Source organism: Heterocephalus glaber, unplaced genomic scaffold, assembly GCF_053883595.1.
Source record: "Heterocephalus glaber isolate CG9 unplaced genomic scaffold, H.glaber_assembly_v1.0 deba00000331, whole genome shotgun sequence".
In the NCBI taxonomy this organism is placed as follows: Eukaryota; Metazoa; Chordata; class Mammalia; order Rodentia; family Bathyergidae; genus Heterocephalus; species Heterocephalus glaber.
Window position 1 is genome coordinate 11,479,654 of NW_028258142.1, and position 18,802 is coordinate 11,498,455.

Sequence of the window (18,802 nt, forward strand, 5' to 3'; positions counted from 1 at the left end):
TTTTTATTGAAATGTCTATGTGCTTGTATTTGTTATTGTCCTATCACTAGGAAAATGTAAAGGAGGAGAGGTCTATTTTGGCTCACAGGGTTTAGAGTGTTCAGTCTATAGCTGGTTGGCTCAAAAGCAAAAATTGGAATGGTAGAGGAAAGTGCTCATCCCATAGCAGCCAGGAAGCAGAGAGACAGGAGGAGCTGAAGTGGGTATATGCCCTCCACAAGCACAGTTCCAGTGACATATTTCTTCCAACCAAGCTCCTTCTCCTAGCAGCACATTTAGTCATGAACTCATCAATGGATTAATCCATTTGTGAATATATTGATCCCATGATCTAATCACCTTGCAAAAGCCCTGCCTCTGAATGCGTGAGACTTTTGGGGACTTTCTAGATCTAAACCACAACAATACTCAAATGTTAGCATATAAAAGCAAATAATAATGAACAGGGAAAAAGTAGGAAGATTATATTGAACACTGGAAAAAGCTGTAAAATCACAAAGAAGTGAACTTGATAAGATTCACATGATAGAGGACACCTGATAACAGTCATGTAGGCATGTTTACAAACAAATAAAAAGTGATTGGATAACTTGCCCAGGAGTCTTTCCAGGACCAGTTTAGGCAACACAATGCCACTGATATTTACCTGTGGGCAACTGTCCCTCTGGCTTGCCTTTTGCTTTCCCTATTTTTAAGCAATTTTTAACCTAGTACTTTAAGGTAGCCCCTTTTTGTTACGCTTAAGGATGCTCCAATCTTCTCTAATCTTTTTGACATTATTTCTTGCAAGTTTTGACAGAAATTATACTAATAAATATTATTTTCAATTTTTAAAATTCAAAATCCTCAAAATTATTCCTTTATATCCTTAATTTCCAAGGATTTCACATTCAATTAAAAAGTGGGCTAATGTAGCCCAGAAGAAAATTCAGGCACCTAAAGAGGATGGCAGCATTTCAACTTCATACCTATGGTACATCAGATTCCATTATGAGGAAAGAAACACTGCATTGGCTGCGAATATTTTATTTCCTTCATGACATAAACACATTGTTTTATGAAATTTTGTTAAAGTTTTTATTGGAAAGACTATTTCAATTTGGAGTGGTTAAAATGGGCTCCACTAAAATGATTTTTTAAAATGTTTACCTTTGTAACACAAGTCTATCAGACAGGCACTTTAAAAATTTTAATCATGGGCCAGGGATTTAGCTCAGTGGTTCCGCCACCTGCCTAGCAAGCACAAGGTCCTGAGTTCAATCCCTGGTACCAAAAATAAAAAACTCTAATTATGTAACCTTTCGTTAACATGTGTTAATTGTACAAGAGAGTGACTTTCAATGTGACACTTCCACATGGTCGTAGAGCGCGCACACTGAGCACAACTGTGTGCCACTCCACCCTCACACTTGTTTCCCTTTCCCCTTCTCCTTGGTTCCCTTCCTGTCCCTAATACTACCTCTTCTTATCATGTTACTTTTTAAATTTAAGAATGTATATTTTGTATTTGTTGCTTCCAGTACTGATTTTTAGACTTCAGTATGGATCAAAATTACCTGCAAGGCTGGTATAAAAACACATTGCTGCGTTCCCTTCTTCCTTATTGCTTCTGGTATACTGCTATACTTCTGGGTTGGGGCTAGAATTTATATTTCTAGTTATTCCCAAGAGATCATGAGGCTGCTATTCTGTTGATCACACTTTGAGATCTCTTACTTTCTGAAACCTATTTCAAAATGTGGCCAGGGAAGTAGTAATACTAGCTAAATTGATGCTGTTGGAAAGTGATGCCATGTTTTAGTAGGAAACAACCAGTCCATCTTTTCCAAAACCATTCTCTATTAGTGGTTCAAAGAAATTACTCTCATCGCAACCAACTTGTTACTGATTTAGAAAGAATTCTTACGAATAACTGGAACAAAAAAGAGCATAAAAAGTAAAGAAGTAAGTAGAAGATTGTTTATAATTCAAGATATGTATATTATAAATATATTCTTTTTGAATATGATCAACAATAATAACAAAAATACTATTTAAAAAACTATACAACCATTTCTAAGTATCCAAAAGAATTGGAAAGGAAACTACTTGTCCAAATAGAAATAATAATATCCTGAAAAAAAATGAATAAAAATTCTATTAATTTTGTAAAAACTGGTGAATGAAGAAATAAATTTTTGAAAAAGTGATGTAAAATAAATGTCAGATTAAAATATACAAAAAGTTATGTAAAACAAATGTTGTATTTACTACATACTGTATAGCATGTATGTATAGCTCCAGATATGCTATAAAATTATAGTTAAAAAGCCCAAATGGCTTGCTCATGAATTTGTATTTTGATAGAACTTATATTTCTGTGCCAGCTGACATATGGGAAAATATAATTTCATTTTAAATGTGCAAAACAATAAGATGAAATAATTCTTTAAGTATTTTGTCTAATAAAGATACATTAGATTTGAAATTACATTTGCAAATAGGGATGGGTTAAGACAGCCAAAAGAATAGACCATGTCCCCAAAATGCCTGAGACCCTGGGATCAGACCCCATCTGCAGAAAGATCTACAGCACTGGTGGGGAACCTATGGGATGCATGCAACAGCTGGCTGTTTATCATTGAAAGTTCTAAAAGTTCACCATCATTGGTCTAGAAGTTATTACAAAACCAGGCTTAATGAAACTGAATTGATTAAAGCCTGGCAAAAAAAGGGCAGCTACAGACCAGGGATTTAGCTCAGTGGCTCCGGGACCTGCCATGCAAGTGCAAGGTCCTGAGTTCGATCCCCAGTACCAAAAAAAAAAAAAAAAAAGGGCAACTGCATAGGAAAACTGATCAGTGAAAAAGGTCATTGAGACTCCAGTCAGAGTGTGAGAAACTGGTCATTGGTCCAAAAGAAGGCAGAAACCTTCCTTCCTCAACTGGTGAGCTTTTAAGTAGGTCTAGTCTAGGACAGGAACTAATCCAAGTATAACTGCTAGTCTGAGCCTGGAGGGTAGAAGGTAAGTGGAGTGTGTAAGAAGCAAGGGAATACAGCTGGAGAGTCTGATGTGAAGAAAAACACCACCCAGTGAGTAGAAATAACCAAGCAAAAAGCAGGAGAGAGATGAGCTCTCTAAACAGTTTTTTGATAGTTTCCATTCTATGAGAAAAGAGATACAAAACTGTTTTTAAAGGAGAAACATATGGGAAATAGACACATGTACACAGCTAAATTTTCTTTGTAACAAATAATATTTTCAAAAGTAGGCTTTAGAATTTGTATATTAATTTCATGCACTTAACATGTAGCAAACATGAAGTGCCTGAGAAGGCGTAAACATTAAATGCATTTTTTTGTAGTTTCCTTAGTTTAAAGAAATTTGGGAAAAATTGACTGAATGGCAATCTTTTTCAAAGAAACATCCTCTTGTTTTAGCTGAACGTCTAAAGTTTTTATCTATGCTACTGCATTTTCCTCTACTTCAGAAGTTGTAGGTTTAAAAGTCAGGTCAAGAGAAAACGATGAAATATGAAATGAAGTATGATCTGGTTCATATCTAGAGTGTCCCCTCAAATTCTTATGTAGTCTGAGGCAGGGTTTTGGAAGGTAATTGGATCAGGGGGGCAAGTTCAGTAGCTAAATGTGCTGTTAGTAGGTGGCGTCTGGTCAGTATAGATGGGTCACTGCAAGTATGAGCCAGGAAAAGCCTGTCTGGGCTTCCTGCTTCCTGGCTTCCGTGGTCTGAGCAGCCTCCATCCACCAGACCCTCCCACCGTGCTTTTCCTGTCTTGGAACTAGCCAACTATGGACTGAATTCTCTGAAACTGTGAGCCAAAATAAATCTCTTCTCCTTTAAGTTGTGGGTGTCAGGTATTTTGTCCCAGCAATGAGAAAGTGACTGAGACAAAGTATTACATTTAAACAGTTGAAAGCCAAGAGATCAGTAAATATTAAAACTCATCAAATTTTCCCCAGGGATGGATTAAATCTAATAATAAGTTTAGTAATGACTTTTACCTTCCTTACATTTTTACTTTCATTCCTCTTAAATCTATTGCTCAAAAGTACAAGTCCCACATAAAAAGGCATTCTTTAGATCTGTGGTGACTTAATAATTTAGGCTTTCTACAACTCTTTATATAAAATTTTTTTTGATATCTTCTATTCTGTCTCATTATCTGGCTTTTAATTACAGAGTCTTCCACAATGAAGAGGCTTAAACATATGTTAACATTTATTGTTTAAAATATGTAGACATTATAAAGTTAAATAACATGAATAAAATTATGAATTATATATACCTATATATGTAAATGAGATGTAAAATTATTAGTAATTGATGTATGTAATTGGATAGTGTATTTATATTTCTGAATTTCATAGTTATTTATATTAGTATGTGAGTCCACAAAGTACAGTAGAACTCACTCATCTGTCAAAATAACTTTAGAGATTTTACTGAGATTATCTGATGGCAAGAGGATTCAAATAACCTTTTTCAAAATATCAGTTGAGAAAACCCAATATTTATAAAAAATATTAAGTAAAGTTAATTTTTTTGGTTGTTAGCTCATAAAAGGCCCACAAGGCTTGGTAAGGTGGAATTTAGGACAAAGGTTTATCTTTTCTTCCACACTGCTCTTTAACAACTAAGTTTTCTCTTGCTCCTGAGAGTATTTTCTGAAGATGTCTTTGAGCTTAACTCATTATCAGTCACAAGGACATTGTCATCTTCATGATGCAGGTAAGCTAAGTGGCATGCTATAGACTTTTAATGTCTCATTCAGAATAAATCCTCCCCTTCTCCCAGATCAGATCCATCACTCAGGATTCAGCAGTGAAAATGGCAAAGGTAGAATATGTGGTTTCTCATTTACTGTTCACCTCTTTTCTTCTGGAACTTCTCTTATTTTTGCTTTTGGCTTCTTGAGGGTGAGAAGAATGAGAACAAAAGGGGTAACATCCCTTTTAATTAGCTGTAGTATGAGAAGTTCCTTCTTTTTTGTTGAATTCCTAAGGACAGGGCTGGCATTCAAATATAGACTATTTCTTTTGAGATGTGCAGAATGTTCATAAAAGTCACTTCAAATGCCCCAAACCCCACACGACCCTGCCTCCTGATAGGAAGTGCCCCATTATTTACTGACCCCATATTTTTGAGCTCTTTTTTTTCTGCTCTACATCTGTAGCCTACCTGCTGGAGATTCCAGGCAGGCAGTTGTCCTGGTGTGGATCTTTTCAAGATGACTTAAGCTTAGCTAACTATAAGTCATCTACCTGGTCCACAGGAAAACTCATTCATTGCTTTCCCAGCAATTGTGGAAGTGTGTCCTGTCTAGTTGGTAAACTCTGAGGCCATCATGAACAGCCTCAGCCCCATTTACATCCTGATCTCAGATCTATCATAGTGCAAATAGAAACTTCTATACCTCTAAGCTCAGGTCCTACCCAAAGTTCACTTTCACACTGGTCTGGTACCCACCTGGCAAGAACTGCAGGACTCGACAGTTTTGGCACCATGGCGAGGTAAAGAGTCAGTCACTCATTCTGACAAACATCTGAAATTCTATCAGTACTTCCCTTGCTCTATCTCTTTTTTCCAACATGACGGGTGGTGGTAAATGACCCTTCCTTTCTATTCTTCTTTATTATGGTTTGGATCTAAAATGTCTCCCACATTCTCATGTATGTGGAAGGTAACTGGATAATGGGATCATCATAGCTGACTTGCTGTTCAGGGCCTGGTTGGAGTTAGGCCACTGAGGTGTGACCTGCAAGGGTATATTCTTGTTCTCCACTCTACACCACCCCACCTCTCACTCCCTCTGCTTCCTGGCTGACATGGGATGAGCAGTTGTCTTCTGCCCAGGCCTTCCAAAATTCTGTTTTTGGCTAGGAAGTGGCTGACCCTGGACTGCACATGTGAACCTAAATAAGCCTCACTTTCTTGAAAATGGGAGTGTTAAGTGGGTGAGCTCCATTTTGTAGACAGCGGTCTTCACGACTGGCTGGCTGGTTTGCAGGTCGCCTCGCGAACGTTGTGCCTTGGCGTGGGGTCTCTGACAGCACGATGAGACACTCAAAGAGAGCCTACTGCCCGGACTGGGACCAGAAGGACTGGGATTATGGGAGGTGGGGAGCAGCAGCAGCCACAAGAGAAGGAGAAGGTCCCACAGCAGCGTTTGCGAGAGCAAGCACTGCAGGTTCGATGCCGTGAATGCTTCTGACAGCTATTATTTGGAAAGCAGATCTATAAATGAGGATTATCATAATCGAAGTTGCATTGATGAATAGAGAAACGCCTACTGTCAAGGATGGGATTCTGGACATCCCCATCGAGACCTTGAAAGCAGATGTCAGAATCATAGGAGCAAATCCTCTGGTAGAAGTGGAAGAAATAGTTATAAAAGTAAACACAGGACTCACCACAGTACTTCTCATCATCATTCGCATGGGAAGAGTCACAGAAGGAAAAGAGCCAGGAGTGTAGAGGATGATGAGGAGGGTCACCTGATCTGTCAGAGTGGAGACGTACTAAGTGCAAGATATGAAATTCTTTTTGTTTGTTTGTTTGTTTTTGGTACTGGGGATCGAACTCGGGACCTTGTGCTTGCGAGGCAGGCACCGGAACCACTGAGCTAAATCCCCGGCCCTGAAATTATTGATACTTTAGATGAAGGAGCTTTTGGAAAAGTTGTGGAGTGCATGGATCATGGAGTGGCAGGTAGACATGTAGCAGTAAAAATAGTTAAAAATGTGGATAGATACTGTGAAGCTGCTCGCTCAGAAATTCAGGTTCTGGAACACTTAAACGTGACGGACCCTAGCAGTACTTTCCGCCGTGCGCAGATGTTGGAATGGTTTGAGCATCACGGTCACATTTACATTGTGTTTGAACGGCTGGGGCTCAGTACTTACGACTTCATTAAGGAAAAGAGATTTCTACCCTTTTGCCTAGATCACATCAGGAAGATGGCCTATCAGATATGCAAGTCTGTGAACTTTTTGCACAGTAATAAATTGACTCACACAGACTTAAAGCCTGAAAACATCTTACTTTGTGCAGTCCGACTACGCAGAGGCACATAATCCCAAAATGAAATGTGATGAATGCACCTTAATAAATCCAGATATTAAAGTTGTAGACTTTGGAAGAGCAACCTATGATGATGAGCATCACAGTACGTTGGTGTCGACCAGGTATTACAGAGCACCTGAAGTTATTTTAGCCCTGGGGTGGTTGCAGCCATGTAATGTCTGGAGCATCGGGTGCATTCTCATCGAGTACTACCTGGGGTTCACAGTATTCCCAACACATGATATAGTAAGGAGCACTTAGCAATGATGGAAAGGATTTTCAGACCGCTGCCAGAACATATGATACAGAAGACTCGGAAACGTAAATATTTCCATCATGACCGGTTGGACTGGGATGAGCACAGTTCTGCGGGCAGATATGTCTTACGGCGCTGAAAACCCCTGAAGGAATTTATGCTTTCTCAGGATGCCGAACATGAGCTTCTCTTTGACCTCATTCAGAAGATGCTGGAGTATGATCCAGCGAAAAGAATCACTCTCAAAGAAGCCCTAAAGCATCCTTTCTTTTACCCACTTAACAAAAAAATAGCTAAGTATGTAATCGTACAGTTCTCTTGCAGAAATATGATAGACTGTATCTGCCTAGTTTTAAATATTAAGTTATTTCATACAGCTTTGTAAATTTCTTACATTTTTGTATTGCTTGCTATGTTTGTTTGGGTAATTTAAGTACCTAGAGCTAAGTAACCAATGTCTTTCAGCAATTATAAAGCAATTTATTCAGAATAAACTTTGTGCATAATAAAATTTATATGAATGTAAAAAAAAATAAAATGAAATGGGAGTGTTGGGTATTTTGTCCCAGCAATGAGAAAGTGATGGAGACACTTCTATGAAAGACTCCCAAGCAATCCTCAATCCACCACCCTACTTCAAAGACTTTCTTAGAGCCTTCATCCATTATCCACATCTCTGGGGCCACAGGTACCTTTGAGACAACAAGAAAGTCTCATTCTATACACTTTATTTAACAATTGCCACATACCAATTGAAAACACTAAATCCTAGTAAGAATACAAAACAAAAAAACTGTTTACAAAATGTGACCCAGGCAAAAGATTGGAGAGATATGGGTCTAATATGAAGTACTGAGGAAGAAGTTCACAAGAATCTGGTATTTGAAAAACTGAACCTACATTGGGGATTTATGACTAAATGTCTATCCCAGTTTGGACTCTAGTCCACTCACCCCATTGTTGGATACAATCTGCTTTATTTTTAACAGATATACAAAGTGCTAAAGGAATTAAATAGAGCCCATATTATAGAGAAGATAGCGAGACATTTCAAGAACATTCTGTTCCACATATTCTTATTTCCCAAGTTCTATTACCCAGGAGTAATGGAGGGGTCACTCATCAACTCTAGCAACTACAGAAATTTAGCTACACTGAGGAAGCAGGTGTTTGCATGCTGAGCCACATCTGAGATCTGTATTATGCAATTAAACCATCAGGGAAACAAAGCATGATTTATACTTGTTAAAATTTGTGGAACTCTTCAGAAATTGTGACTCTATTTCCACCCAAACTGAAAATTTGTCAACATTTATTTTATGATTATGTGGCAATATATTCAGTTGCCAGGTGGCATCTGTTCAAAGCACATGGCCACTGTGAATTGGAACACTTGTAGTTCTTGAATAATTAGTAGCACTTAAAAATCCTCAGCATCTTTTAACCGCCTAGCAATGTCTTTTTTTTCTTTACAAAATTGACTGTTGACTGTAATTTATCTGCATTTCCAAGTAAATCATGCTCACTGCAGAAACTATGAAAATTATTTAAAAATAAAAATTCATTTGTTGTTATTCTTTATTGAGATAATCCCTGTAATTGTGTAGTTTAATATAGAAACATATCCACACACAATTTTTTATTATACAGAATATAAATTATTTAACCTTGTGTGTTGTATTTGATATAAACATTTTAATATGCTGTTAAATATTCCTTAGGGGTAAAATTTAATGAATGTAAAATATTGTACTTCAAAGCTGTGTTATAATTTATTTAATAATTATCTATTTCATAAATAGCAAAGTTAAGCCAGTGTCTGTGTAAGATAAATTATGCTGCAATGGCTAACTTTCAGCTAAAGTTGAGGAACAGTTTATTCTTTTTTTTTTTTTTTAGTTCTTTTATGATTGCTTTTAAATATATACATTTTCTTCTTATTGTTTGTGTAAGGGGTTTTCCCAGGGCAAATGAAGCAGCACATGTCCTTGGGCACTTCAAAATACTTCTTCAAGCAATACATCTCATTTGTAACAGTGTGGTTAGATTTTAGACATGTGGATTATTTAGATTTGGCATTGTGGCAAGTAAGCCTACAAAACATCTTTCATTCCCCTCAAGCAACTATTGCAAAGAAGAGGGATAAATACATTTGACATTAACTTTTATTCCACTTTAATATATACTAAAGACAAGTGAGAAAATTGGTGGTTTTAATACATTTTAAAAATTACATGCACTACCTATATAAATTAAATAATGAAATTAAAGGAGTGCAATTCAAGGCTGGGCAAAATAGCTATGACCCACTCGAGCCTTTGTGTTGTACCCATTAATGTTTACTTCCTGGCAGGCTGGCTACTCTCATAGTCATCATCTTTCAGATTTCCCTGTAGATAGTATCAGCATCTGAAATTATGTTTCATGGAACTTAAGTTCCTGAGGATATGAATATCTCTTATGTGCAGAAAGGGACAAGACTTCTCAAGCCCTTTGCTATACTAACATATATCATGATCATCACACAGGATCAGTTTTACTTTCCCAGGGCCACTGTCACAAAGTACCCCAAACTAAGGAACTTAAAAATAGAAATTTACACTGGTCATTTGAGAGATGCAAATTAAAACAATGCTGAGATTCCATCTCTCTCCAGAAAGAATGGCTATTATCATGAAATCAACCAACAACAAATGCTGGCAGGGCTGTGGGAAAAAAGGAACCCTGCTCCACTGCTGGTGGGAGTGTAGACTGGTGCAACCAATATGGAAATCAGTGCGGGAATTCCTCAAAAAAGAAGGATTAGAGATCCTATTTGACCTAACTATTCCCCTTCTGGGTATCTTCCCAAAAGAATTAAAAGAATCATACCACAGCGATATATGCACACTCACATTTATAGCAGCATAGTTAGTAATAGCTAAATATTGGAAACAACCTAAATGTCCATGAACCAATGAATGGATAAAAAAGATGTGGATTTTTTTATTCAGTGGAGTACTACTCAGCCATAAAGAAGGATAAACTTGAGACATTTTTAGGTAAGTGGATGTACCTTGAGACCATAGTCTTAAGTGAAATAAATTGGACCACATGTGTAAATATTGCATTATTTCTCTGTTGTGAAAAACTGAAAGGGTAAAAGGACCAAACTGTATAATAAATATTGTGTAATAGGAAGAAATAATTCAAAAGGAAAGGGGATCTAGGAGAGGGAAGGAAGGAAAAAGAAAAAAATGAGAAAAGAAGGATAAAATGGAAACAAAGCTTTGTAAATAAGGAGGAGAAGAGGAGTTGAAGTGAGGAGGAGAATGAGAAAAAAAGAGAATCAAGATATATGAAGTACAGGTACAAATTTCCTATGATGAATGTGATCATTATGTATATCTAAATAGTATCAATAAACTTAATTCAAAAAATAGAAATTTATTGTCTCACAGTTTTTGAGACTAAAAGTCTAACATTAACTGTGGTAGAGCCATTCTCTGATACTCAGGGGGAGAATCCATCTTTGTCTTTTCTAGCAACTATGTTTTCAGGCAACACATGTTCCTTGGCTTACAGATGACCATTGCTCCAGTTGTATGGCTGGCTTCTCCTTATGTGTCTTCACATCATCTTCCCTTATGCATGTCTGTGTCTGTGTCCAAAAGTCGCCTCTTTATAAGGATATAATGGATGCAACTGGATTAGAATTTACACTAATGATCCCACTTTAACTTGGTTACTTTGATAAAGACATTCTTTCCAAGTAAGACAACATTCAGAGTTACTGAGAGTTGGAATGTCAATGTTATCATTTTCAGTGGGGCCCTCAATGTAACTCATAGGTGTACCATATTGTATTCACTTGATGGATTCCTTCATTTCAGAGAGTAGGGGATTATCATTGTTGTGATCAGAGACACAACGATATTTTTTGGAATGGACTTTGGGAAGTGCTAAAGCATGTAGACTGCATTTACAAGCTCAGGAATTATTTCTTTTCCTCCATGCACAATTTGATTTTGCTCAGGGTTAACCTAGACAAATCTGGACAAAATAATAAACATAGAAAATGCTTTTGTTACTGGTTATAAAGAATATCTATACAATATATGTTGATCTTATATCATTTGAGAACTTGGGAAAAGTCCTAAATAGCTTTTTTCCTTTTCGCTTAAATTCTTTTATTGGTACATTTTAGGTATATAATAAGTTCACATTTATCATTGGGTGCTTGTACCTGTACATGATGTATCTTGGTTCTTATTTTTTCCCCATTACCTGTGCGTCCTTCACCCTCTCTACCCTTCCCTATTTACATAGACTTCGTTTCCATTTTTTTCTTTTCTCATAATTTTTCCTTTCCCTTCTTTTCTTTCTCCTTCCCCTCCCACTTCCTCTACCCCTTTGGACCTTTTCTTCTTATTTATTGCTACTGTTGAAATTGTCTTTCATTAACTGGTATTTTTCACATGAATAAGGTCCTGCTAATAATAGTTTTGTCTATTGATGGCTATTAAGAATTTCATACTGATGTGACTGAGAAAGCTTATTTGAAAGAATAAAAAATAATTTAGAAAAAGAAGTAAGCTACTTTGATTAGAAATTAATCATAACTATACCACAGTATTTGTCTCCATTTTAGCAGGCATTTTATTATATATCAGATGGTAAACTGGACGGTCTTTTATCTCCATTCTTGGTTTTGTCCCAGTTAGAATACACATTCTAGCTTCTGTCATGGCTTCACTGGTAGAATATGCTTCTATGCCTCTTGACTTTGGCCTTGGACATGGGACTTCTTTTGCCCAGGGGAATTCTTATGGACATGAAATATGCAGAGGCTTAAATTATATTACAAATTTTGTCTTGCTGTCTTTGCATTACTATTATATTTGTTTTGTTTTTAGAACATGCTTTGGGTAGCTGCAGCTTCCATGCAAGGAGACCACCACAACACTGCCTGTAGTTTAGGGCCAATTTCAGCAGAATCTAGCATAAGTCGGCTAAATTTTAGCCACACAGACAGGCATGTAGTCTTTTGCTATTGAGAAATTTTTAGTGACTGGTAGCACAACATTATTTTACAAAGCGTTGATTGATACACCTTGATTATAGGTATGAGTCCCTCACTATTTTGTGAACATCATACCTATCAACCATATTTTGTTCAAATCTACATTTCCTGAGCTTGGATTGTGGATCGAGAATTCCTGAAATGTGTTTGATGTATGAATAATGAATGCCTGAATGACATTCAAAGGTGTCTGAGTTGAATGTAGGGAGTATGTTTATTGTGACAAATCAGGTAGAATTTAGAATCATTAGAATATTCTTTTAATTCTAGAGAAACATTATGCATGTTTCTAAGCTAAAAGTAAGAATTCATCCTGAGTCTGATCCAATCACAGGCAGAGCAACTAGGTCCTGGATAAAACAAAACCTTCAGATCTAATGCTGAGTTAATCAGATGGCAGTTTGAGGTTACATTTCCTGTTTTTTTTTTTTTTTTTTTTTCTTCCTCTACTGGGGATTGAACTCAGGAGTTTGTGCTTGCAAGGCAGGCCACTGAGATAAATCCCCAACCCCATATTTCCTGTTTATTTTGGGGGTATTTTCTTTTCCTTATATAAAAAGCAAGCTGAACATTTTCTCTGTGTTTCCTTCTAATTGTAATTGCTTGAATTTCCTTACAAGTGAGTTATTTCTTTGTTATGCACACTTTTGCTATTAATAATTAATATGCAATATCTGTCTTTCAGAGTTATTATTATGTGTTATAAAAAACTATGAGTATAAGATCATACATTAATGTTTTCCAAGGTCAGTGTAGAATCTCAAATACTATGGACAGACCTGGAGATCCTAGAAATTGTAAGAATTTAAAGTTTGAAATGGCTACTCAGTATGCTCTTTCTTGTGACAGTGTCACCTGAGGTCTAGGGTCTAGAAATAAATGTGTGTGTGTATGAGAGTGAGAATGTGTGTATGTGTGTGTGTGTGTGTGTGTGTGTGTGTGTAAGCTTATGTTTACCTAATTTTCTTCTATACCATGTGGGATTCTGAGTCAACATGAAAACAACTGACAGCCCTAGATAAAGATGATTAAGGTAAAAACTTAATCGATGACATTTTTATCTCAGCAACACACGCTTTTCAGCTTTAAAAAATTATTTGCATCAATATCTATTCTCATCTAGCCTCAGAGTAAATAAGACCAAGCTGAAGAGTTAGAAAAATAGAAGTGAAGTCGCAATTCTGAATGTCAAAAAATGCTGTGTTCAATATCCTTGATTACAAAATACCATAAGATCACTGCAAACCATGCTAATGTAATTCCTTATATCAATTCTGTATGCATATGTGTTTGATGTCTTAGGAGAAAAAGTTAAAACTAAATCTAAGCACATGATTGACAGGATAACAAAATAATGTTTCTGATGAAGGATACATTGTATAATTTAAAACCAAAGTGTCTTCCAGCAAAAAAATTGCATCTGTAATGATAAATCTTTCATAAGGTATTTATTTCAATTTATGCATATTAATTGCTCAAAATGTTTTATGACATTAAAAATTTTGTTTGTTTTGCATGAAAAGTCTTGAGTAGTGATTGAGAATCCATGAAAAGACAGCTTTAAACATGTTTTTTTAAATTTTAGCTGGTTAAAACAATGAATATCTCCCTTACACATTTTAAGTAAAATAAGCATAATGTCTAAGAAAGAAGTGTTGGGTTCAACACTGTCATAGACTAGAAGGAGAGGGTTCAAGCAGCTAAAACCAAATCTTAGCCTTGACTGTAAAGTTTTATAGTCTTTGTTAATTATCTCAGGGCTGCTCTCGAATGTAATTGTCAAATATACAGGGGAAGCCTGGTGATGAGGGAGTGAGAAAATTCCCCTAAGAACTTGCGGCAATCTGCGCGTAAAGTTTTCTTCCACCTGCATCTAGACACTAGAATCATTGAGCTAGTCTTGATGGAATGTGAATTCCCGACATTCTGTTGAGCTTCATCCATTGTACTGTCTTCTTATAGCACAAATGACAATTTTAAAAAGTTACATAGTTATTTTTTTAAAGGGGACAAGAAGAACTGAGCAAATATATTATCTGAACTTAGGGGTGTGTGAATTCCATGAGGCCACGGCAGTGGCTTCATCTGTGGTCTTAGGAGTCATAAAAAGAAGGTGATTCCTAGGGAAAAGAGATCTTCCCCATCCAAGAATTGTACTTTTAATACAAATATTGAAGCATCTTTGTGAGTGAACATGCATATGTGTCTCTATATATGTGTATTGCAGTAAGATTGCTAATTTTCTTATAGAGTTACATGTACCTTTAGGAATTTATTTAAATGGACTAAATAGCATCTTCTTTAGCTAAAGAATTACTTTTTACATGGTTAGAATTTTCAAACAAGACAAATGTAACACAAAACTTGGTGGTATTGGAGATATTAGAATTTCAAGTCTGCTGTAAAGTATTTACAGGAAACTTTCTGTTTTCATTATTTGTGCTTTTTTTTAAAGAAAACTTTTGCTTTTTGTGTGGCTGTCATGTTTAATTCCATGGTTGTCTTATCTTAAAAGTCCACATTGAAAATTCTTTTTCTATTCTAGGCAAATTAACAGTATCATTAAATTAGAAACAAAATTATAATGAACCAAAAGATCATACCAAAAGATCATTTGAATGGAAACCATAAACAATCCCATAGTTTTAAAATGAAAGCATACAGTTTACACTAGAAAAGGCAAACGATATTTCCACTCACAAGCTTAATTTATTTGCCTTTTCATATTTCATTTATGTAGTATTTGACAAATCTTTACAGTAAGAATTTTTTCCTTTTTTTTAAACTGTGAATGAACACTGTACTATATGCAGCACAGTTATGGGCATTCTGTGTCCAATATAGTTCTCAGGAAAAAAATCAGAGAAATAGAAACCTGAGCAAACATAGGAGAAAAAGTGGAATGCAAAGAGGATGTGAGACCAGAGCTGCAGCAATGCCTTTTTGTGAAAACTACAAGTGAAGTCAGTGCTGGCCCCTATGTATATTCATGATCAATTAGGAGGAAAATCTTGTTTTTTCATTTTATTGACTAAAAAAAAATAGTGGTTTAATGGACTCTAACATAGTGATGGTTGTTAACAACAAGCAAATAATCATCAAGTGTTATCTGGCACACTTTTATCTGTGCTATCTAATTTATAAACAACAGATAATTCCACAATTTTCTTTTTTCTTAAATAATATCAAGTTCAACCAATAACCCTCAATCTTTTCCCAAACTGACATCGAATACTAGCAATATTGAAAGGTTTATATTTTCACAAAACTAGATTATACGACGGTAGTGATAATTATTTTAAAACTGGTGGAAATGAGTTCATGATTATTAATAATTATCTGCATATAACTTAAAACCTCACATTGAAGTATAAATACATTTTCATTAGAGGTGCTAATCAAGAGTATGCAGCATAAATTGTCAACAGATATCAGAAATGGCTGTAAAGTTAGAAAACAGTGTAGAAAATACACAATGTTAATCACGTAAGCCTCAACTTTGTGATAGTCTGAGATTTCATCTATTGTACTTTCCCCCCGGTGATGCTAGCTAAATGCTGTAAAAGCTGTTGATTAACTGATAAGTCAAATTTGTTTTAAAAACTCTAAAGCTAAACCAACTCACAAAGAAGAAGATGTAGGGATGCTATACATTCCAAAGCCTTATATACCTTGACTTAATTCAATAGATTTTCATTTGAACAAATGACAATGTCACAGACAAGAAGCCACGAGACCTGGCTTATACATTAGTTAGCATTTCCTCGATTTGCCATAGCATTGTGGGAAAGTTCCCTAGTAACCAAGGTTGACCATTTTTCTTTCTTTTAAAAATATGATTGGTCTGAAACATTGCTGAGGTGCTCTCTACTGTCAGAGTTCTACAGCTAGTACTGCACTTTCTATTGATGGGAAGCAAGTTTGCACTGACCATTCTGTTCCCGCTGCACTCCTGCGGCCAGGAGGTCTGGCTCTCCAAGGCTGATGTCGTTGAGCCTGGTCCCTAGACATTCCATGCAGAGATGCTTGCACCACTCCTCTGCCTCCAGCTCTGAAAATGAGAGAGCAAGTTATATGATGCATGAAAAGTCACAATGTAACCCAATAGTCTATATAATTAATGAGCACAAATTTAAAAAAAATTCCCCCAAAAATGAGAACATGTGTCAGAGTCAGTAAAGCTCCAAGGAAAGGAAAGAGAAGGCCATTTTTTCTGGTAGTTGGCAAGTGTTAAACAAACGCTATACTCAGGAAGTGAAAAAAAAAATGCCCACCAGTATTTCCCATTTTGACATTGCATTTTCAAGTAGTTTTAACTTATTCTTGTACTTTATTTTACTAAAGGTAACAGTTGGTGAATATTTGTTTTCTATTTAAAATATTTTAGATTAAATTAATTCTTGGGTTGAAATTACTTAGAAAAACTTTAAATATAAAATAAAAAATAGATAAGTGACTATTTAAAAAACATCAGAGTAAATTAAGCAGCCAAATATTTTCCTAATTGTGATTTAGATTTGTGTGGACTGAAGATCTGATCTGAGTTATTCTGAATTTTAATGGATAATGGATTACCCCATAAATATGATCACATTTCCTTTATCAACATCAAAACGTAGACTAGCCTTTTTTTTTGAGAGAGAGAGTGGGATAGATTCTTAAAAGAATCATTCTTCTTTGGAAAATTCCAAATCCAAAGACATGGATTCTAATCCCAATTCTACAACATTGATTACATAATTATTGTTTTTACTATGATTATCTCCTCACTTCTTTATATTTACAAGTTTTTTTTGTTGTTTGAAACACTTCAGCATCTTATCATCATACAGAATCTTGTAGTGTCCAAAATGTTCCCGTTCTTCAACATCAATGAATCAGATTTTAACCAAAATCCTTGTGTGTGGAGGCAGATGGGGGTTGGAATCATATTTGTGTTCTATATCATATCATTGACCAGCACTATGATAATTGGAACAAGGTCTTCTAGCTATTTTACTATGCTACTGTAAAAGATTTGAGCATGAAGTTTAATATTTTGGGGTAAGCTGTATTATTGCTTTACAGAAATTGCATCAGAACTTTTGCATTGACCCCTGCGCACAGAAAAATTTGACTTTTCCATGTAGCATAATTCTGTACTAGAACAGTTTAATATAGATTTCCATCATATTTCTTTCTGTCTGTGGACGACATTCTAGTCTTTCCCTTGGCATTTAAACTCCCCATGAAAAGTCATCTGTGGCAGGTTTCATGATGCTAGAGATCTGAGTATTAAGTACTCTTCAAAATGGTCAACATCAACAAACCTGGGCCGTACTTCCTTCCTGAGTTTAGTCACAGTGCCTTAGCATGAAAGATAAGTTTGATCAATGCACTGTCCAGACAAATGTCATTTATTTTTAAACTTATCAAGACTGTAAGATACTGTTAGAAAATAAAGCAGAAAGAACATGAAGTTCCCCCATAAGGTATGGTTTTAACAGAAACAATAGCTCTAACATTCCAATCAGGAGAGCAATTTTCTTTCCTAAAGCCACTGTCTGCCTATTTCTGGGAATGTCCCCTCAGTGGTATGAGTCACATTAGCTTAAGTCAAAAATCAGATAGATTCCCACAAAAGCCTGACTCACTTAAGTGAAGTCAGAGGCAAGGGATTGGCTGCCTGGGCATTTCCTAGGACCCAAGAAATAATCTTTTGTAAACACAAGGCCATTATCAAAAACAAAAGATCATTTTTCTTGTACAGAGGGAATTCCAGAATTCATAGAAAAAATTTGCAGAAGCAAATAATAGCATATATTTAAAATATTTTTGGTGGATATAGGAGCTTTAATTTATGAAATTCATAAAAGTTTTAAAGCTTTTCTCACAACAAAGCAGAATCTTATAGGTTAAGCCTATTTACATGCTTTATACTGCATTTAGAAATTTGAAATTTCTGCTAAAGGAGACAATATGGTTATATCTTCTTTTTAATTCTTATTGTTTTGACTTTTTTCAGGACTTTACTATTTAAAAGCTTCACATCTCATCAATTCACATCTCATCTGCATTATTCTACCTAACAGTATTTTCAGTTGGTTATGAGAATATCTAATTTGCTATTTGGGGTAAAAATTAAAATGTGAAAGATGCCAAACACCTTGCTACCAGTGTTGCCTGTAAGTAGGAAGTCAGAGCATGAAGAAGTGCATCGCTCATCCCTTCTTTCCTGTGTGCTCTTTTGTCCTCGGGTTTAATGGATGAAGAAAGAATCCCATAGTAAAGGGCTTCTGTGAAACTGGTTCTGACTCCTCATGCAGAATTACAGCTAAATGGTAGAATTCTGTAAGGACACAAAGCCAGTAGGTTTCCTATCAGAGCAATATGAGATATGGACTTCCATCTTGCTGGAAGAGATGTTTTCTGTAGTTATCTT

The 18,802-nt window shown here is 35.8% G+C and overlaps 1 protein-coding gene and 1 pseudogene across 2 annotated transcripts in view; one reads left to right on the plus strand and one right to left on the minus strand.

The window, feature by feature from the left end:
- Dok6 (docking protein 6) overlaps positions 1 to 18,802 on the minus strand; it is a 500,909-nt gene that overhangs the window by 209,885 nt on the left and 272,222 nt on the right. For both annotated transcript variants that reach the window (XM_087191445.1, XM_087191446.1), the window contains exon 4: positions 16,313 to 16,432. In XM_087191445.1, the coding sequence (XP_087047571.1) occupies positions 16,313 to 16,432 (120 nt within the window). The remainder of the gene's footprint in view (positions 1 to 16,312; positions 16,433 to 18,802) is intronic.
- LOC106007953 (dual specificity protein kinase CLK1-like) lies at positions 5,996 to 7,704 on the plus strand (annotated as a pseudogene).